Source organism: Gigantopelta aegis, chromosome 7 (assembly GCF_016097555.1).
Source record: "Gigantopelta aegis isolate Gae_Host chromosome 7, Gae_host_genome, whole genome shotgun sequence".
Lineage (NCBI taxonomy): Eukaryota > Metazoa > Mollusca > Gastropoda > Neomphalida > Peltospiridae > Gigantopelta > Gigantopelta aegis.
In genome coordinates, this window is record NC_054705.1 from 40,587,350 (window position 1) to 40,611,353 (window position 24,004).

The 24,004-nt window shown below is 35.2% G+C and overlaps 1 protein-coding gene across 1 annotated transcript in view; it reads left to right on the forward strand.

The window, feature by feature from the left end:
* The first annotated feature begins 6,523 nt into the window (after nucleotides 1-6,523).
* The window catches only part of LOC121378085 (T-box brain protein 1-like), a 26,390-nt gene continuing 8,909 nt past the window's right edge, over nucleotides 6,524-24,004 (forward strand). The window contains exons 1-2 of the mRNA XM_041506185.1: nucleotides 6,524-7,311; nucleotides 17,869-18,023. Coding sequence (XP_041362119.1) covers nucleotides 6,524-7,311; nucleotides 17,869-18,023 — 943 coding nt within the window. The remainder of the gene's footprint in view (nucleotides 7,312-17,868; nucleotides 18,024-24,004) is intronic.

Consider the following 24,004-nt stretch of genomic DNA (forward strand, 5'->3'; position numbering starts at 1 on the left):
GCACTCACGCACGCACGCACGCACGCACACACACACACACACCACAACAGAACACAACACACATATACACACACACACACACACACAGACACACACACACCACAACACAACACAACACACACACACACACAACACACACACACACACATACACACACAACACACACATACACACACACACACACACACACACACACACAGAGCACACAGACACACACACACACACACACACACAAATGTTTGTGCAATTTAGAAAACAATCGGCCCAGAAATAAATAAATTATAGTAAATACCATAGTAAGAAAATGACGTTCCCTGTGGGAAGGACTAAAGCCTAACAATACGGATCATATATATAATAATGTTACCTAAACCTCAACAACAAAATTGATATCATGATTCAAAAAGTATCTCAATCGAATGGGCACTTTGGCAGATGTGAATCACTCTCATATGTGTGATGTATACAGGATACCTAGAACAATGTGATAATATGGAACAGTGTTGTAAACATTCAATGGCATCTACATCCATCACTGAACTGAGCACAGTTTTCCGATTTCGAGCTATCATCATTGGTATCAAACGTTTTCTCTTCTTTTCTTTTTTGTATCAAAGTGGAATCATTATCATCTTAGCTCATCAAGTATGTCATAGTCAGTGGTGCTGGCCAACTTGATATTCTAGAAATTTCCTTCTAACTGTGTGTATTTTGGGCTTAAACCAGGACTTCTAGATTATGGTAGCCCCACTCTCATGGCTAGTGATATTCAATGTTGGGCTAGTAAATAACTACTATTGCCATGCCCGATGGCTAGTAAAAAAAAAAAGTTTCCAAATGCTGCAGTTTAGTTTATTTTGTAAATATGAATATCCCCCTCCCCCAAAATTTAGTTTTGTGTTTTAAAGCTCTGTTTCCCTCTTTAGGACATATTTGATTATTACTATTAGTAAAATTTAGTTTTGTGTTTTAAAGCTCTGTTTCCCTCTTTAGGACATATTTGATTATTACTATTAGTAAAATTTAGTTTTGTGTTTTAAAGCTGTGTTTCCCTCTTTAGGACATATTTGATTATTACTATTAGTAAAATTTAGTTTTGTGTTTTAAAGCTGTGTTTCCCTCTTTAGGATATATTTGATTATTACTATTAGTAAAATTTAGTTTTGTGTTTTAAAGCTCTGTTTCCCTCTTTAGGACATATTTGATTATTACTATTAGTAAAATTGTATTTACTTGAAGTAAAGTAGTGGTAGAGGATTTTTAATCGTGGCTAGTAAAAACATTTAATTACTGATCCCATGGCTAGTGAATTTTAATTTTTTTTTCTAGAAGCCCTGCTTAAACAAATAACCACATCATGTGTGACAAGATGTATGCGCAGAATTATATACATCAGTGACTTTGTGTCTGGAGGAATGTGCTTCATAGACGTGAATCGCATCCTTCTCCCTTTGTCAGGGAATAGCATGATGTACTGACTTTCCACAGGTGTTTCGTTTTTCCTTTTAGGTCAGTTGTATACCATATCATCGTATCCACATGTACACGTTGACCCCAACTTGTCAGTAAGAATGAAAGAAACTTAGAAAGCCCAAATAATGGTTGGGTGTAGTCGCTCCTAAATAGGCATTTATATATTATAACCCCCCCCCCCCTCCCCCCTTTGTTAGTTTTCTTGGGGGTGGGGGTGGCTGTTGTGGTAGTTTTATTTACGTTTCATTTATTCATTCATTCATGCATTTTATTTATTTTATTTTATTATTATTATTATTTTTTTTTTTTTTATTTTTTTATTCATTCATTCATTCATTCATTCATTCATTCATTCATTCATTCATTCAATGAATTCCTGTCGCGAGTCAGGTCCCCGTGTTCGAAACCCTGGTGGTATATGAGCACGTTAAACTAATTACCTACCTGCCTACCTATCTAGTACTGATTTGTCGGTCCGTTCGTTCGTCCGTCAACATTTCCTTTGAAGCACATCTGTTGCTACAGTTGTCATTGAATTGTTCTAAAACTTGGTACAATGATCCTCTGAAGTACCATGCATAAACTGATAGAGATATATTTGAAAAGATGCGAATTTTTTCATTTGTATTAAAAGTTTTTAAGATGTAAATTGAAAATTTGAAACTCTATCTTCCCCTAGTCTTTTGATCGAATAGTTCTGAAATTTGGTACAATGGATTGCATTGATTCTCTGTGGCAGTCTTCACAAACTAATAGAGAGATATTTTTAGGAAATTTTGATTTCTTAATTTTTATTAAATTAAAACATTTTAAATAGAAATTTAACAATGAAAATTTAAAACTCTATCTTTTCTTTGATTGGATAGTTCTGAAACTTGATACAATGGATCCTCCGGGGCACACTCCGCAAACTAACAGAGATATATTAAACGAACTCTATCTTCTCCTAGAGCCGATAGTTCTGAAACTTGATACAATGGATCCTCCAGGGCACACTCTGCAAAGTAACAGAGATATATTAAACAAAAAATATCTTCTCCTAGAGGTTTGATCCAATAGTTCTGAAACTTGATACAATGGATCCTACAGGGCACACTCCGCAAACTAACAGAGATATATTAAACAAACTCTATCTTCTCCTAGAGTTTTGATCTGATAGTTCTGAAACTTGATACACTGGATCCTCCGGGGCACATTCCGCAAACTAACAGAGATATATTAAACAAACTCTATCTTCTCCTAGAGTTTTGATCCGATAGTTTTGAAACTTGGTACAATGGATCTTACAGGGCACACTCCACAAACTAACAGAGATATATTAAACAAACTCTATCTTCTCCTAGAGTTTTGATCCGATAGTTTTGAAACTTGGTACAATGGATCTTACAGGGCACACTCCACAAACTAACAGAGATATATTAAACAAACTCTATCTTCTCCTAGAGTTTTGATTGGATAGTTCTGAAACTTCGTACAATGGATCTTACAGGGCACACTCCGCAAACTAACAGAGATATATTAAACAAAGTCTATCTTCTCCTAGATTTTTGTTTGGATAGTTCTGATTCTTGATACTATGATTATTTTGGATAGTCTTCACAAACTAATAGAGAGATATTTAGGATTTTGTTTTATTTTCATTACTTTTTCAAAGTTTAAATTAAAATTCAACATTGACAATCTTCAAAGTCGGTCTACTCCTAGAGTTTTAAATTTATAAAATCTATATAGAACTTTAACATTGGAAACATTGGGAAAATGTGAAATCTGAACAACAAAAACGTTATTCTCCATCAATATAGTATCTCTGCACGTAGCCAAGTGGTAAAACGTTCGCTTGATGCGAGGTCGGTTTGGGATCGATTCCCGTCGGTGGGCCCATTGGGCTATTTCTCGCTCCAGGCAGTTCGCCACGACTGGTATATCAAATGCCGTGGTATGTAGTATCATGTCTGTAAGATGGTGCATATAAAAGATCTCTTGCTGCTAATCGAAATGAGTAGCCCATGAAGTGGTGATAGCGGGGTTCCTCTCTAAATATATGAGTGGTCCTTAAAAATATGTCTCATGCCATATAACTGTAAATAAAATGTACTGAGTGCGTCGTTAAATAAAACATTTCATTCCTGTCACCTTCATGAAAATAAGATGATACAAAATCAATTTAAGTGGTCGCAAATCATTTTTAAAAAGTACTTTCGATAACACGGGAATGGGATACATCTATATCAATCAAGATAATTATTTCAATTCATATAAACAGGAATTAAAACAAAAACTCTGCGATCAATTTATACGACAGCTATTTTGATTGCGCATCTGGTGTTCTATGTTAACTATAGATCGTATTACATTATTTTACGTCTTTAGTGTTAATTTATGAAACTTTATTTTATTTTTTTACATCAGATTATACACGTTTATAAAAATTGAAATGCACTAAATATTTATATCTATATATTGTAATATAAAGAATTGTAAAACAAAAGTTGTAATTGAAATATTCTGAATAATTATATTTTACAATGTATATCAACTCTGTTACATCACGGAATGTATCTATATTGTTACACATATCTCTATAATGTAATATCATATATTTATAGTGTAAATACACGTCTTTATAATGTAATACCATGTGCTGTATATGTATTTGTATTCATATATGTACCAAGCAATGTATTCCAATTATTTGTACCATCCTGTTAACCATCTTGTCAAAATCAGAATAGATATGTTCCTCTTACGCCGTTGCATAACAGCATGAGTGTAACACAGTTCTGTTCTATTTTGTTCTGTTCTGACACTTCGATGTTCTGTTCTTGTCATGTTAATTACATATTTGTATTGTCCTCTTGTTACACATTGTAATGTGTCTGAATGTCGTTTAATAAATCTTGAAATCACAATATATATTAAACAATCAATCAATCGTCATATTAATGTTGTAAATCACAATAAGAACCATCCCAATTTTAAGAACAATTTTAATAAACCCCACTGGTGGTCGAAATGGAGATTTTCATTATTTATTTTTATATATTGTAGTTACGTTAAAAAGGAGTGTTTTTCGTGCACTTTATTTACAAATTATTTTTCAAAAGTAGATTCACGCACTTTGTCCTGTATCGTCCTGTATTTATTTATATATTTATATATTTATTTTATTTTATTTTATTTTATTTTATTTTATTTTATTTTATTTTATTTTATTTATTTATTTATTTATTATAAAATGCAATAAGTTGATACTGGTTTCTATAAAGCTATCATTTTATTCTAGAATGGAGGTTACCCGGTGCATTTAAAAAGATAGTTTTCTATGGCATTTAAATACAGTGAAAAGAAAGCAGATGATAAAATTTCGCCTTGGCGAACTCCGCTACTGACTTGAAATCATTGTGGGCATTCGTTATTTGCATTGACGTAATACATTTTTCGAAAAACTATGTAGAATTTAATATTTATTATCCATATGGTTACAAATACCTTGGTACATATTAAAGTAATACGTCCCACTTGGCGCCCGACAGGTACGTCAACCAAACGAGTTGAGTGATATAATTTAACATCGAGTATATGGGTAATAAATAGGATATTAAACTTGTTAGCATTTCGTATCATGTTTTATGTCTCTCGTGAAATAATATTCATTGGCACTTGCTAAAGCTCGTGACAATTCGAAATTATTTCTCACATGTATGTGTATATATATATATATATATATATATATATATATATATATATATATGTATGTATAACCAATAGGTTAAAGGGACATTCCCGAGTTTGTTTCAATTTTTAGGATGTCATCGACTAACAGAGCCTTTTTGACGACTGTAATTACATATCAAATATATTTTTCTGCATAAAATATTAGTGGCTGTATATTAAACGTGTTTCTGATCGTTCTAGTATTTGTACTAGGTTAAATTTCATTTTATTTCCTGAAAAAAAAATGTTCATACTTACAAAATTATTTGAAGACAAAATCCAATTTGGGCTTCTTAGAAATATTAAGTCGACCAGAAACACATTGATTATACAGGCACTAATATTCTAAACAAGAAAATATATTTAATAAGTAAGTTTAATCGTAGAAATATTTTATTAGTCGGAAACATCTTACAATGCAGCAAACTCGGGAATTTCCCTTTAAATCACTCACCACCTTATCCTGTACAGTATTTATTTATTTTATGTTTATGTCGGTATGTTGTCGATTAGTTGTAAAATGCTCCCCCTCAGTGTATGATTTGGATTTGTCCTGTCATATATGTACCAAGCAATGTATTCCTATTATTTGTATCCTCCTGTTAACCATCTGGTCAAAATCAGAATGTGTATGTTCCTCTTACGCCGTTGCATAACGGCCTGAGTGTAATAAAGTTCTGTTCTGTTCTGTTCTGTGCTGGCTGATCAGTTGACCACAGTTCTCCGGGTGTCGGTCAGCCGCACTGAGCGGGTAGAATCTGTGTCTCGCCAATCATTGTTGTTCACACCCCTGGCCGACGACCTGTCAATCAATCTGAGAACACACAACGCGTATGTAAATGGCACGAGGACAATATTGCTGACGTCAAGTGCCCGGTCAGCCAATCGGCGATCGCGGCGAACAGAAAAACAAAAATACATGATATAGTTCGGATGAAATGAAAAATCAATTGTTATTGCGTCTATTATCGGTCATTTGTAGTTCAGTATTTGCTTAAGGCGTAGTGAAGTTTATTTTGAATATATATATATATATATATATTTTTTTTTTTTTAAATATATGTATGTATATACATATAATTATATATGAGGAATATAATATGTAACCTATATGTATCAGTGTTAACTAAGTCGAATTTGTAGAAGACGTCAAAGTGGGTGTTGGATGTTGGAAGTTTATGATATATCGACACTTCGAAGAAGTGCGTGAATTTCACTGGTGGACTGACAAAAGAAGGTGATAGTCTTATTTTCGCCTTCTTTCACACCGTTGTAAACTTATTGAAAGTCGGCGCTAACTACACGAAAAAAACAACAACAACAAAAAACCCAGAAGATGCTGCAAACCGGCTCTCTGGACTGTGCAGTTACAAGCGGTGATAATGTGAACAACACACCAGACTTCGCGTGTTTCCGTCAGACAGATTCGGGACAGAGGGACGCCCGGAGAGATGGCCAGTATTTCGGAAACAATAATTGTTCCGCGGATCCGGCGACCGTGGAACCAGTGTCCAGACTGTACTACCCAGCTAACAGCTACGGCAGCTCGGGGTTAGCGACGCCGTCAGCCACATGGTTGTACCGAGAACAGAGCCCAGAGGTTAGTACGCCAGGAGATGACGACGTTGTCAGCGACCGCAAGGACATCGCCGCAGACTACAGCTCTCCGGAGAGGAACTACAACACCACGGTGGCGGGCTTCAGTTCCCCAGAAATGAAGTACACCGCCCCGAGGGCAGAATACAGTGTCCCGGGGGTTCCGCACAGCACCTCAGCGGTGGAGAGTTCTGCTCAATACACCTGTCTCCAGCCGGTTAAATCCGCCTACGACTGCCAGGCGCAGATGCCGCCCTACCCTCCCCCGTATCAGAGGCAGAGCGTTGGGTCGGTCCCTAGCACATACCCCATATACCAACCTCCGTACAGACCGACGGAGGCCGAGCCGTATTATCAGAGGGAGAGCGGGTCCCCCCACTCGACGCCGGCTCTGACCCTGGCGACCACGCCCTACCACGCCGCCCAGGAGAGTCTGCACAAGAAGGTGTGTGTCCACCTCTGTAACCGAGAGATGTGGATCAAGTTCCACAGTCACACCACGGAGATGATCATCACCAAACAAGGAAGGTAGGTATCTCACCATCAGTACTATTGTCATCAGCCTTCTTCTTCTTTTCCCTCTTCTTCTTTTCCCCTCTTCTTCTTTTCCTTCTTCGTCTCCTTCGTCATCATCATCATCATCATCTTCTTCTTTTCCTTCTTCTTCAGTTTTGTTTTCTTCTCATTATTCTTCTTTATCATCATCTTCTTTTTCTTCTAGTTTCCTCCTCCCTTCTTCTTCTTCTAGTTTCCTTCTTCTTCTCTTCCTTCTTCTTCTTCTAGTTTCCTCCTTCATCATCATCATCATCATCATCATTATCATCTTCTTCTTCTAGTTACCTTATTATTATTATTTTCCTTCTTCTTCTCCTTCATCATCATCATCATCTTCTTCTAGTTTCTCTCCTCCTTCTTTCCTTCTTTTCATTTCCATCTTATTCGTTTTCTCCTTCTAGTTTCCTTCTTCTTTTTCTCCTTCGAATTTCCTTTTCTTCTAATTTCCTTCTTGTTTCCTTCTTATTTTCCTTCTTCTTGTTTTTACCACCACCTCTTCATCATTATCTTCTTCTTTTCCCCCTCCTTTTCTTTCTCGTCCTCACCGTCTTGTTCTTCATGTATACCAATAATCATTAAGTATTTTTCATACATAGGTTACTACAAGAAACATTTGAATGTAAACAAATGTTACTTTTTACATTTCAGGAGTTAAATTATGGAACAAATTACCAACAATCTTCACATACATATATAAACGAAATTTAGAAATCCATTTTACTTTGTACATTTCGTAGTTAAAGTAGGGAACAAACTACCAATAATCTTTAAACAACCTCCACCTTCAAGTTGTTTCCAAAAACATTTAAATGTAAAAGAAATTAAAACCAATATGATTTATTATGTGAGAGAGAAGTTATTTTATGATTTATATTATGTTATATTATTTATTAAATAAACTACCAACACTATTTTTTTTTTAATTCGACCATAAGTTTCTTTAAGAAAGATTTAAATGTAAACAAAATGAATATCCAATTTGATTTTATTATTTGCGTGAGAGATAAGCAATTTTGCACTATCGTGTCTTAATCTAAACATCAGCGATCTCGTCGAACATGAACTTACAAAGAAAAATAAATAAGAACAAGCTAAGGTGTACTTCGGACTTTTATTCTTTTTTTCCTTCTTCTTCGTATTAATCCACCTCTCTACAGATGCACCAAGGACTATGTCCTTGTAAATATAGTAAACAATTTCATTGGAAAGATTTAAATGTAAACAAAATGAATATACAATGTGATTTTATTATTTGCGTGAGAGATAAGAAATTTTGCACTATGGTGTCTTGATCTAAACATCAGCGATCTCGTCGAATATGAACATACAAAGAAAAATAAATAAGAACAAGCTAAGGTGTACTCCGGACTTTCATTCTTCTTCCTCTCCTTTGTATTGATCCACCTCTCCATAGATGCACCAAGGACTATGTCATTTGAATAGATTTTTCATTTGGAAATTCTAAGAATGCTCTATATTTATTACATTTCTCTCTTCTCTTCTTACTCGAATTATAATTACAAAATACTTCTATATCGATATCGAGATTTTAATATCCACAAAATTGTTAGTGTGTTTAAACTGGCAAATCCCTTTAATATCCACCAAATTGTTAGTGTGTTTAAAGGAACATTCCTGAGTTTGCTGCAACTTTTAATATGTTGTCGACTAACAGAAACTTTTTAACGATTGTAATTACATGTCAAATAAATTTGTCTAACAAAAATATTAGTGGCTGTATATTAGACATGTTTCTGATTGTTGTAATATTTGTACTAGGTTAAATTATATTTTATTACCTAAAATATTATTTTTTCGTACGTATGAAATTATTTGAAGACAGAATCCAGTTTGGTCTTCTTACAAATATTAAGACGACCAGAAACACATTGAATATACAGACACTGATATTCTAAACAAGAAAATATATTTAATATAATCGTAGAAATATTTTATTAGAAACATCTTACAATGCAGCAACCTCGGGAATGTCCCTTTAAAATAGCACAAAACGTAATAATGTCAACTGATCTCATTGACAAAGTTCTAATAATTAATTTATTCTGTCCATCAGTCGTGTGTTGTTTTTTATTAGCACACTGCTGTTAAAATAATGTCAGTCATGTTTGCTTTAAAAACATTTGTCAAAACTTAATGAAGGGATAAATCTTAATATATATACACTGCCTTTTAACAAATCTCTAACTTACTAATGTTAATAACTATTTTTAAAAACAAATAAGATAAAATATTAACATGTTTAGCGATTCTAAAAATCTGAACACGCAAAGGTTATTATTTTTGTTTATAATACTTTGGAATATATGTACAGTTGTATTCATCATATAAACAAACACAGACGTAATGTCGAGAGCTGTCAGCCATAATTAGTTATGTCCACAGTAATGTTTATTTAAAAAAAACACCTAAATATTTAAGAAATATAGTTATTTAATTTTACATTCTATTTAATTAAACTGTTTTAAAATATTCCGTTATTCAACAGACGATGATTAATACATTAATGTGCTCCAGTTGTGTCATTAAACAAACCAAACTTTTAACTAAAGACTATGTGTCAGGGTTTTCAAATATTTGACATCCAACAAACTCAGTTCTTTTATTGCTTTAAGCTACAAGCTTACCAGCATAAGCAGATTATTAATGAATCAAATGTGCTCTGGTGTTGTCGGTAAACAAATCAAACGTTTAACTCAAAATATGTCAGAATTTCAAAATGTTTGACATCCAATAGCCGATGATTAATGATACAATGCGCTCTAGTGCTGTCGGTAAACAAATCAAACGTTTAACTCAAAATATGTCAGAATTTCAAAATGTTTGACATCCAATAGCCGATGATTAATGATACAATGCGCTCTAGTGCTGTCGGTAAACAAATCAAACGTTTAACTCAAAATATGTCAGAATTACAAAATGTTTGACATCCAATAGCCGATGATTAATGATACAATGCGCTCTAGTGGTGTTCTTAAACAAATCAAACGTTTAACTCAAAATGTGTCAGAATTACGAAATGTTTGACATCCAATAGCCGATGATTAATGAAGTATTATATTAAATAGTAATAATAATAATAAAACCTTATTAAATACTTACAACTCTATAGTATTATTTATATCAAAATAATAATAATAATAATAATGAATAATACGATTTTATTATACAATACGCTATAGTGGTTATAATAAAATAATAATAAATAATAATGTGTCAGAAATAATAATAATAATAATAATAATAATATCTTATTAAATACATATAGTATAATAATAATAATAATCATAATCATAATCGTATAGTATCATAATAATAATCATAATTATAATTAAATAATAATAATAATAATATCTTATTAAATACATATAGTATAATAATAATAATAATAATAATAATAATAATAATCATAATCATAATCATAATCATAATCAATAACAAAATAATAATAATAGTCGTGTCCAGGGAGACGTGCATGAACTATAATTGGACACGATTTTTGTTATAATTAGTTAAAATTTTCGGGCAGTTTAATTGTTGAATAGCGTATTAGTATTTAAAATAGTAGTAGTCGAAAGATTATAAAAGGCTACTGCACATTAACTAGCTTTATCCTGCGACCACCGTTTCTACTGACAGAATATGATGACGGATAAATAGAGAATAATACACGAGTGGCCGTTAGAAAGGGAGTTTGATAGGTTTTTAAACAACGAGTAGTCGAAAGATTATAAAAGGCTACTGCACATTAACTAGCTTTATCCTGCGACCACCGTTTCTACTGACAGAATATGACGACGGATAAATAGAGAATAATACACGAGTGGCCGTTAGAAAGGGAGTTTGATAGGTTTTTAAACAACGAGTACTCGAAAGATTATAAAAGGCTATTGCACATTAACTAGCTTTATCCTGCGACCACCGTTTCTATTGACAGAATATGATGACGGATAAATAGAGAATAATACCTGAGTGGCCGTTAGATACCATTTATCTCACAACGAGTTGTTTTAAAATGTATCTAACGAGCGAAAGCGTGTGTGTGTGTGTGTGAAGGGAAGGGGAGGGGGGGGGGGGGGGGGGTGCTAGGGCTAAAAACTCAGAATATTCCGTTTAAAGCGGACGCTAGATTCAATGCGTGAAATTTTATTTGTTTAACGATATCCCTGAAACGCATTGATTAACCAAACATCGGTAACTGGATGTCAATTATCTGTTAATTCTGACTCGTAGTTATAAGAGAAAACCCGCTAGATTTTTTCCACATTACAAACCACAACCTTTAATATATCAGTCATGGTGCATTTGTTGGGACGAGCAAACACAGCATGTTCGATCCTGGGTTGTACGTACAATTAGAGTTTGGTTTACTTGACGAAACCACTAGAGCACATCGATTAATCGATTAATCATCGGTAATTTTCGACATATAGCTTTAGAGAGAAAACTTGCTACATTTTCCCACTTGTAGCAAAGGATCTTTTATATGGACAATCCCACAGACATGACGGCACATACCACGGCTAGTGCGAGAAATAGCCCAATGTGCCCACTGACGGGGATCGATCCTAGACCGATCGTGCATCAGGCGACCCATTTACCACTGGTCTACACTTAATATATGCGGAGAAACGTCGTTTAAAAAGATTAGATATTTAAAACAAATAAAACTAAATATAGCCCCATTTCTTAATAATGGTGCATTACATAAAGACAGCATATTTCTTGTTTTAAAAACACTACGGTTGTCTCTATAATATTGTTTCATATATTTTCTTTACAATAGAAAAAATAATGGTATTCATCTCCAATATCAGTATTACAAATCTATATTTATTCATTTTAAACCGTCGACCAAGAGCGTACGGTGATACCTTTCGTTTTAAAAACGCTTGGATTGGTTCTATAATATTGTTTAATATATTTTCTTCTCATTTCTTCAATATTTAGATTTTTACAATTGAATAAATAATGGTATTCATCACCAATATTAGAATATTAGTATTACAAAGTTTTCATAGACATATCTTTCTTTTTAAAAACGTTAGGATTGATTATATATTATTTTATATATTTACTTCTAATAGTTTGAATATTATTTTTTACAATTGAATAAATAATGGTAATCGTCTCCAGTATTAGTACCACAAATTAGTGAACCCAACCACGCAACCAACCAACACCGAGAATGGAGGGCACGACGGCTGGGTCGGCGGGGGGCGGGGTGCCGGGGAGCGGGGGACATACCACCAGAAATAGGTTAGGCGCTAGGCGTAGGCGGTTTTGGCCGTAGGGGGAGTTAGGTGAGTCTGGGGGCATGTCCGCGGCCCCCGGGCGTCTTTCCCCCGGCTTAGGCCACGCTGAAGTTCCCGATAGGATCGGTGTGTCGGTATATTTGTATCGTATGATAGACTTCCCTGGGGCCTAGGCCCAACCTCCTAAAAACCTAAACATCAAGGGTTAAATGTTTTAAATTAATTATTTCTTTTTGAAAACCCGGTCTAAAAATGGCGTCAAAAAAGCTTATTATAGATTTTATAGGTAAAATTGTATTGGGAAAGACGTAAACAAATTTAAAATATATTAAAGCCCCAATTCCCGATTGGCTGTAAGATCAAAATTGTCCTAATTAATTTTATCACCCCGGACTGGGTTACTGGCATCCAGTGATCGAGCCCGGGGGGGGGGGGGGGGGGGGGGGGGGTCATGCTTGAAACCTTCGTGGTATAGGAGCATGTTAAAATTTTTAACAAACAAACAAACAAACAAAGTTTACTTTTTTTTTTCTTGGTTTTTTTTTTTTAAATATAGGATTGTTAAACCATCTACCAATTTAGATCGATGATTTTAAATTGGATGTTTACTAATGGTGCTGTTAGTTATAATTCGTGTTGTTTTAACTAAGAGGCATGCCTTTGTCTGTAAGTGTTTTGGTAGCCATTTTGCAATAGTAACTGAACTGGTAACTTAGTGGCCCTTTGGAAGGTGCTACCGTTACACTTATCGAGGTGGTAGGTTTGTTTAACCATAATGTCGGTTACGTTAGAGGCAAACGGCTAGAAAAGCATTAGTGTGGTAAGGTGGAGCACTTCAAACGCCGGGTGCATCACGTTAAATTGCCACCTTGTCTGTTTTTCACAGCTAACATGGGACAGCGCGATTCTGGTAGTCAGCGACACTGAGTGATTTTCTCACTAATTACTTCTCCATTGGTGACTCCCGCGTTTCAAACACCACCCCATGTCTTCAGTGTTTGTTTGTTTTCTTTAAAAATTCCAATAGCACATAGCAATTTAATAGTCATCAGCTATTAACAACATTTTGCTTTTAGACAGACAGACAGATATATTATTTATTTGCATCTCACCTAGTGTACAGATTGAAAAACAAAGCAAGACTTCAACAATAATAATACAAGACTGAATATGATGTTTCTAATGGTAAAGTTTTCGAAATTGTTGATAAAATGTGGTATGGAAATTGATATAAAAAACATCAAAAGCAGTTATGGTGTTTATGAATGCTGAAAATATTAGCAGTGTGAATAAGCTGTTTTATATTGGTAAAGTTTTCGAAATTGTTGATAAAATTTGGTATGGAAGTTGACATACACAAAAATCGAAAGCAATTATGGTGTTTATAAATGATGTTAAAATTAGCTGAGTGAATAAGATGTTTTCTAATGGTAAAGGTTTACAAATTGTTGATAAAATTTGGTATGGAAGTTGACATACACAAGAATCAAAAGCAATTATAGTGTTTATAAATTATGTTAAAATTAGCTGAGCGAATAAGATGTCTTCAGTTGGTAAAGGTTTAGAAATTGTTGATGAAATTTGTTATGGAAGTCAACACAGTAAAATAAAAAGCAAGTATGGAGTTTATAGATGTTGAAAAAAGTATCGAAGTGAATAAGATGTTTTATAATGGTAAAGTTTTAGAAATTGTTGAGTTATTTTTTAAAACTCGTGAGAAAAGAGGATGTAATAGTCTTACACCTACACATTGAGTCGTTAAAACTCGCTTTGGGTGGGAGCCGGTACTGGGCTGCGAACTCAGTACCTACCAGCATTCTGTCCGATGGCTTAACCATGACACTACCGATGCCAGTTTGACGGGTTGTCTCCCATTTGTTACACGTCCCATTTATCACACACCTGCATATTCCTAGTTCTTACACAGTCAGCTTAGGGACTAATTAAGCAAACCCCTATAACCTCAGTGGAACAGTCTAGTTCAATTCAACTGTTCAATTCAATTCAACTTTATTCCATCAAACCAATCACATTGGTACATAATACATGTATGCATTTGTAAATTGATACGTATATTGTAAATCGGGAAAATAACGCGTGTTTAAACTAAAAAATCCAAGCGCATGTGATAAACGTTTACAGTGTGAATATCGCATATATGACCATAGTATGCCGTAATAAGACAGTACTCACGAATCTCTGCCCCGGATTGGGCCCCTGGCTTCCCAGAGACCGAACCCTGGGGCGGATATGCTCGAAACCTCTGTGGTATGTGAGCATGTTAAAGTATTACGCACGCACTCACTCACGAATTGGACATGAAACTCTTAATAATGTAGAAATAACACGGACAAGCTAACATAATTGTCAAGGTTGTTTTTTTCTTCTACTATTAACTAGAACTTCAATCAGTGGCGACTTAGTGAATATATGTTCGGTTCCTGTGTCTCAATTGTGAATAGAAGGTTAGTCTGTTATTGCATACTAGGAAGAAGGTATAGGATTAGCAGTCTCGCACAACCATGACCTATGCTGCTATAAGGTGTGTAATAAATAATAAGAAATCGGACGTGTAACAAATGGGAGGATATCGGTTGACTTTGTTATCACGGTTAGCACCTTTATGCTATAAACAGGTTCCATTAGTCTTGTAGTCCACACTTTTGACAAAACACTGCGGTCAAAGTTAAAGTTTGTTTTGTTTAACGACACAACTAGCATTGGTTTATTAATCATCGGCTATTAAATGTCAAACATGTTGGTGATTTTGACATATAGTCTCACAGAGTAACCTCGTTGTATTTCATTTGAACTTATTTTCGTGCTTATATCCAATTAAGGTTCAAGCACGCTGTCCTGGCCAAACACCTCATGTATCTATCTATCTACCTACCTACCTACCTACCTACCTATCTACATGTATCTATCTATCTATCTATCTATCTATCTATCTATCTATCTATCTATTCATCCATCTATGTATCTATCTACGTATCTATATTTCTTTCTAGCTATCTCTATTTATTTATATATTCCTGTATATGATATATGCTGTGACTATGACAGGCGTGTTTGAACAGAATTGTCCATACCCAGCTACACCGTACAGTTTAATGTATCCCTGTGTTTCTTCGGCTAGGTTATATTATCTGGGTCTTTTAGGTGTTAGAACAGTTCTCTTAAGGAATCATGCTAAACATCGTCCACACCCAGCTACATCGTAGTTTAATGTATCCCTGTGTTTCTTCGGCTAGGTTATATTATCTGGGTCTTTTAGGTGTTAGAACAGTTCTCTGAAGGAATCATGCTAAACATCGTCCACACCCAGCTACATCGTAGTTTAATGTATCCCTGTGTTTCTTCGGCTAGGTTATATTATCTGGGTCTTTTAGGTGTTAGAACAGTTCTCTGAAGGAATCATGCTAAACATCGTCCACACCCAGCTACATCGTAGTTTAATGTATCCCTGTGTTTCTTCGGCTAGGTTATATTATCTGGGTCTTTTAGGTGTTAGAACAGTTCTCTGAAGGAATCATGCTAAACATCGTCCACACCCAGCTACATCGTAGTTTAATGTATCCCTGTGTTTCTTCGGCTAGGTTATATTATCTGGGTCTTTTAGGTGTTAGAACAGTTCTCTGAAGGAATCATGCTAAACATCGTCCACACCCAGCTACATCGTAGTTTAATGTATCCCTGTGTTTCTTCGGCTAGGTTATATTATCTGGGTCTTTTAGGTGTTAGAACAGTTCTCTGAAGGAATCATGCTAAACATCGTCCACACCCAGCTACATCGTAGTTTAATGTATCCCTGTGTTTCTTCGGCTAGGTTATATTATCTGGGTCTTTTAGGTGTTAGAACAGTTCTCTGAAGGAATCATGCTAAACATCGTCCACACCCAGCTACATCGTAGTTTAATGTATCCCTGTGTTTCTTCGGCTAGGTTATATTATCTGGGTCTTTTAGGTGTTAGAACAGTTCTCTGAAGGAATCATGCTAAACATCGTCCACACCCAGCTACACCGTACAGTTTAATGTATCCCTGTGTTTCTTCGGCTAGGTTATATTATCTGGGTCTTTTAGGTGTTAGAACAGTTCTCTGAAGGAATCATGCTAAACATTGTGACATATAGTCTTACTGAAAAAGCCCGTTGTATTTCATTTGAACTTATTTTCGTGCTTATATCCAATTAAGGTTCAAGCACGCTGTCCTGGGTACATACCTCAGCTATCTGGGCTGTCTGTCCAGGACAGTGGGTTAGTTGTTTAGTGGTTAGTGAGAGAGAAGAGGGTGTAGTGGCCTTACACCTACCCATTGAGCCCTTACGAACTCGCTCTGGATTGGAGCCGGTACCGGGCTGCGAACCCTGTACCTACCAGCCTGTAGTTCGATGGCTTAACCACTGCCAAGGATGTATTGTTCAGTAAAGGATCTACTCGGCAGTGGCTCTAGATAGAGGTTCAGAGGTTCATGGAATCAGGACAGTGCTTATGACGGATGCCTGCTCCACTTTCGCGAACACCTGATGTCATCACTGTTTTGTCAGTGATTCACGAGAGCATGTCGTCACAGTTATACTTTTTCCAATGAGCTATCTTTTCTGTGCTAGTTTTGAGTGGCAGTTCTCTGTGGCGATGCAAGAAATATCCCGTAAAGGATCTCCTCGGGAGTGACTGTCCTCCTATATGCTTAGCACTAGATTTTTTCTTCTTCTAAAAGCCGATGATTAATAAATCATTATGCGCTAAAGTTTTACCATTATTAAACAAATTATTCACTCTGCTATTTTGTTTACTTATAGCCGATGATTAATAAATCACTGTGCGCTAAAACTACCATCATAAAACATCTTATTCATTCTGTTTGTTTATTTATTTATTTATTATTTTATTTATTTATTCATTTACTTGATTGACTGATTTGATTGACTGTTTTCTGAAGGAAGATGTATTTATTTGTTTCTTTCATTTATTTATTTATTTATTTATTTATATTTGTCTTATTTATTGACTTATTTATTTATTTATTTATATTTGTCTTATTTATTGACATGTATGTATTTATTTATTTAAATTTTTTCTTATTTATTGACTTATTTATTTATATATTTATTTATATTTGTCTTATTTATTGACATGTATTTATTTATATATTTATTTATATTTTTCTTATTTATTGACTTATTGATTGATTGATTTATTTATATTTGTCTTATTTATTGACTTATTGGTTGATTGATTGATTGTTTTCCCCAGGAGGATGTTCCCGACCCTGCAGTACAGTCTGACGGGCCTGGGCCCCCAGAAGCAGTACAATGTCTTTGTCGACATGATTCTGGCGGATTCCAACCACTGGAAGTTCCAGAGTGGTCGCTGGGTCGTGTGCGGCCAGGCGGAGCAACTGCCCACTAGTGAGTTGCCTCAATATATTTTTTTAATTGTTTTTGTTGATGTTGGGTTTTTGGGGGGGCTGTTTCTTCTTTATTTTGTTTTCAGGCTACATGCATAATTGTTCAGCCTGAACATTTCCCATTATTAATTAAAAATACTTGTACGCCTGTAGTATAGTTTGTGTAAACTTCATTGATACTTATGTCGCTTAAGAATGCAAACGTTCATTCACTATTATTTGACGACAATAGTAACATGTGTGGCTAAAACTCCTACCTCCAGCGTATCAATCGACATAAACACCACGGATATAAATACTACCACCCCTCACCCTCACCCTCAAATCAGAGAAAAAATGGGTGTCAAGCTGTTCATTTCAGAGTTAACGGGTAGCGTCTATGACTACCATAATTCCGCACAAAATTTTAGTACTTTTTTCTACAAGTACCCCATACATGTTTTTTGCCCAGATGAAACATTTCTCTCTTTTTTTACAACCAACACACTCACACTTTGACCCAGCCGGAAGTTATTTGGTTTAGTACTACCTTAAGGCATTTTATGGAACATCCAAGGTAATCTGAATGACAAAACGAAATACGAATTCAGGGGAGTATCTCTGCACAATGCAGAATCGAATGGGCAAAATATTGGATGATTCCATCTATCTGTATCTAGTTCCTTGTCTGTAGAAGGACAACCACTTCCGAGGAAATCCGTAAAGGGACATTCCTGAGTTTGCTGCATTGTAAGATGTTTCCGACTAATAAAATATTTCTACGATTAAACTTACATATTAAATATATTTTCTTGTTTAGAATATCAGTGTCTGTATATTCGATATGTTTCTGGTAGTCTTAATATTTGTAAGAAGCCCAAACTGGATTTTGTCTTCAAATAATTTCGTACGTACGACAAAAATTATATTTTAGGAAATAAAATGAAATTTAACCTAGTACAAATATTAGAACGATCAGAAACACGTTTAATATGCAGCCACTAATATTTTATGCAGAAAAATATGTTTGATATGTAATTACACTCGTCAAAAAGTCTCTGTAAGTCGATAACATCTTAAAAATTGCAGCAAACTCAGGAATGTCCCTGTAACTAGAGAGTCCACCCCTCTTGCATCGCTATAAAGAGGACTGCCACTCCCAGACTAATTTACAAAAACACACGCGCAGTTTTACCTTTTTAAGGCTTCAGTCTCTTTGTACTGCATTATCGATTACTTCAGAGGCAATGCCAGAGAAGCTGCACAAATTGGGTTTCTTTACCCCTGTATTAAACATTATCTTAAATCTGTATCATTTAATGGTAATTTGTAAAGAAACATTTTTATTTATAATGGATTTCTTTTTCAAAATTTTTTATTTGGGTCGGCATTGGTTTAAAACTTAATAATATGGGGGTTTTTTAATATGAATTTTAACTTCATTCATTATCAAGTTACATGCCAATTCATCGCTTTCCTTTTGACGCAAACGGACTATGTACATGGTTATTATTATACATGGTTATTATTCAACAAAGAAAATTCTAGTTTTGATTTTTGCTGTACAGTTAAATTGGAGGGCTAGTTGAATGTGAGAAGGGCTAGTAAGATTTTTCTTCAACTGGCCCTGCTGGCGACCATGGTTTTCATGTTATTTTTCAACCCCGATATATACATACAAATATATATATATATATATATATATATATAAAAGACCACCACCAACAGTTCAGTTACATTACAATATTTTTCTTATTTTATAAAATTAGTGTATTTAGGGGAAAATCGAATAATTATCAATAATTACAATGGGCCCACAAAAATATATATTATGCACTTTTTATGTGGGTTTTTTAAATGTTATAAGAATCTCAGATAACCAGGAAAAAAATATTGAAGTTCATTAAACTGATTAAGGGCATCGGTGTTTATAATACCTTTACTAATTTGACCACGTGACGTCCTTCATCAGACAATTGCACTGCTGTTTTAGTTGACCACACATCGCAATGTGCCTGCCGAGTTGTTTACACGTGGCCATTTAAAACTGCGGATTTGCAACAAAAGCGAACAAAGGATCGACATTAAAATGATCAGCAATTATTCCGCGCCCACTGCTGGTAGGCGTAGCTTGACGTAGTCACCGGTCTATCGCCATTGTGTGTCGGTTACGCGCCTTATTGTCCGCCGTCGACTGGCACCTGCCGCTTGATTGGCGAAAATTAGCGCCCGCTTCGTTTCGTAATTAAGTAGCAAGATTTTTTTTATGCCCTCGCTGGTGATCTAAGCAAATAGGAGAGACTTATGTAACCGTTATGCTGATAACAGGTCGCAATTTGTAATAACCAATCTCAACGGCGTGGTAGGAAAATCATCGATGTGGGGTTTTGTTTGTTTGGGTTGTTTATTTTACATTTATTTTGTACTAATAACTATTTACTGTTATTATTATTATTATTATACTATCATAGATCATACCATCTGAGATCTCTCTCCCGCGCGCTCTCTCGCTCTCCAATCTCTCTCTCTCTCTCTCTCTCTCTCTCTCTCTCTCTCTCTCTCTCTCTCTCTCTCTCTCTCTCTCTCTCTCTCTCTCTCTCTCTCTCTCTCTCTCCTTATAACATCCAAGGATTCCTGAAAACCTTCAATTTGTTTTTAATGGTAGACACTTAGATGTCATTTCACGATATGACCCATCACTAACTAATCTGATATTTGATGCAATACCCTATTTTGACCGTGTGCATGCCTTTTCATCTTTTTGGTGAAAATCTTGAACATTTCAACAATGCATTTGATGGTTATGGGTTCTGCTCACTTAAAAAAAAAAAAAAATCATTTCAACTTATTTTCATGCTTATATCCATATATGGTTCAAACACACTATCCTGATCACACACGTCACCTATCTGGGCTGTTGTCCAGGCAGTGCAGGAATGATGATATTTCCTGTTACGGGGTAGCAGTCTTCGTGAGGACAATCACTTGATAGTGGATTTGTTGTTCAGATTTCTTAACCGTGTTCAAAGATCTGATAAAAGGCCAGATATTATTGAATAAGCAACAGTTAGTGCACTGAAGTGATCCATATATTATTGAATAAGCAACAGTTAGTACACTGAAGTGATCCATATATTATTGAATAAGCAACAGTTAGTGCACTGAAGTGATCCATATATTATTGAATAAGCAACAGTTAGTGCACAGAAGTGATCCATATATTATTCAATAAGCAACAGTTAGTACACTGAAGTGATCCATATATTATTGAATAAGCAACAGTTAGTACACTGAAGTGATCCATATATTATTGAATAAGCAACAGTTAGTACACTGAAGTGATCCATATATTATTGAATAAGCAACAGTTAGTACACTGAAGTAATCCATATATTATTGAATAAGCAACAGTTAGTGCACAGAAGTGATCCATATATTATTGAATAAGCAACAGTTAGTGCACAGAAGTGATCCATATATTATTGAATAAGCAACAGTTAGTACACTGAAGTGATCCATATATTTTGTTTTAAGTAAAAGTAAAGTTTGTTTTATTTAACGACACCACTAGAGCACATTGATTTTTTATCTTATCATCGGCTATTGGACGTCAAACATATGGTCATTCTGACACTGTTTTTTTAGAGGAAACCCGCTGTCGCCACATAGGCTACTCTTTTTACGACAGGCAGCAAGGGATCTTTTATTTGCGCTTCCCACAGGCAGGATAGCACAAACCATGGCCTTTGTTGAACCAGTTATGGATCACTGGTCGGTGCAAGTGGTTTACACCTACCCATTTAGCCTTGCGGAGCACTCACTCAGGGTTTGGAGTCGGTATCTGGATTAAAAATTCCATGCCTCGACTGGGATCCGAACCCAGTACCTACCAGCCTGTAGACCGATGGCCATATTTTGTTTTAAATAATAAACTTCAACTTGCATTAGTGGACGGGACGTAGCCCAGTGGTAAAACGCTCGCTTGATGCGCGGTCGGTCTGGGATCGATCCCCATCGGTGGGCCCATTGGACTATTTTTCGTTCCAGCCAGTGCATCACGACTGGTATATCAAAGGTCGTTGTATGTGCTATCCTGTTTGTGGGATGGTACATATAAAAGAACCCTTGCTACTAATGGAACAATGTAGCGGGTTTCCTCTAAAACTGATTACAAAATACCAAATGTCTGATATCCAATAGCCGATGATTAATTAATCAATGTGCTCTAGTGGTGTCGTTAAACAAAACAAACTTCAACTTTTTTCAACTTGCATTATATACTTTCTTTGTTCTTTTAGACGCCTTCTTTAAAATCAGTTGACGCTGCTGTAAATAATATATTATTACCAATATGGTTAAAACTATCTTGGTTTATATCAAAGTGATACATCTCACTAGAACGTACTTCAACGTCATCTAATGACGCCATCGATTGAGGCTCTACAACATTAGCGGAACGTCATCCAAACGAAATCAGCTATATAACTTATTAAAATCGAGTAATGAGTAATAAATAAGATATTACACTCGCTACCATTTCGCATCAAGTGTATTATGTAGTGACGTAGCGTGGGCGGGGCCACCGGGGCGGTTGGCCTGGGCGCAAAGTTCTGGACTGGTGGAAGGGACTCGGGGAGTGTTAACGGTCCACTGGTTAGGGGGCGCAATACTTGCCTTACCCCGGGCGCTGGCAACCCACGCTACGCCATTGGTATTATGTCCCTCGTGAAATAATTTTCATTGTCACTCTCAACAGCTCGTTACAATAAAAAAAAAGTATTTCATTCGGTCCATAAACATGATACGAAATATTTGTTTAATATTCCATAATCATGAAACGTATTCGTGATTTTCATAATACCCATCAATAATTGCTATACATTTCTTGTCTTCGATACGATTGCTATGAAACCGTTTTCAAATTGTGTCACGAACGTAAGTATGGCAACATATTAAATATTCACAGTTACTGCAAATACTGACAGATTGCCTGGGAACGGATAACTGGCAGAGTTGTCTCCTGGCAACCCGTCGCTTTATTATGCCTAGTACTTTTCGGAGTCACAAGAGAGGAATCCATAAATTTACAAAATGTGAGAGATTAAATATGATATTTTATCCTACAACTTACCCATGATATCCATGTCATAAACCCATGTGATAATTTAGTTTATTACATAACATTTAGTGAAATATCTTAAAATATCAGTGAAATAAAAGTGTTATCAGTCACTCAGTGACGATAACACATTTTAGAGTGAAAATTCAACTATTTCACTCTAAAATGTGTTATCGTCACTGTAGAAAGTGTTATCTTCACTGTAAGAAAGCCGGGACTATTTTCCTACTGGCATTTAAAAAAAATAAAGGTTACTTGCCAAAGGTTATATAATAAATAGAAAATTTAATGTGTTTTGTCAAATATGATTTATATCTCATCTCGTGAAGTTTGCAATCATATCACACTCGTCGCGCAAGCGTAACTCGTGAGATATGATTGCAAACTTCATTCGATGAGATATAAATCATATTTGACAAAACACATGAAATATTCTCTATTTATCATATAATATCTTACATTTCCAGTACAGTCAAAGTATGTGATATTTTTCAGATCACATTTGCAAATTAGTTGTAACTTAATCGAGGTCACGACACTAAGTTTGTTGACATTTAAGCAAACGTACTAGGATGACACTCCACAACTAACGTAAGCATTCACAGTCATCAAACACAAACAGTTCAATAGCAATAGCAATATTGATTGCCTTTTTGTGTGTGTATGTGTGTGTGTGTGTGTGTGTGTGTGTGTGTGTGTGTGCTGGGTTGTCGTTAAACATTTATTCTATTCTATTTTGTATCGTCAATATCATATATTAGGAATAAAAATAATGTACATGTATTACGCTCGCCAGAGGCTCGCATAATACAATTTTTATTTCTAATATATGATACTGACGATACCGAAAAACACTCTGGTAATAACCTCTATATACCAATACC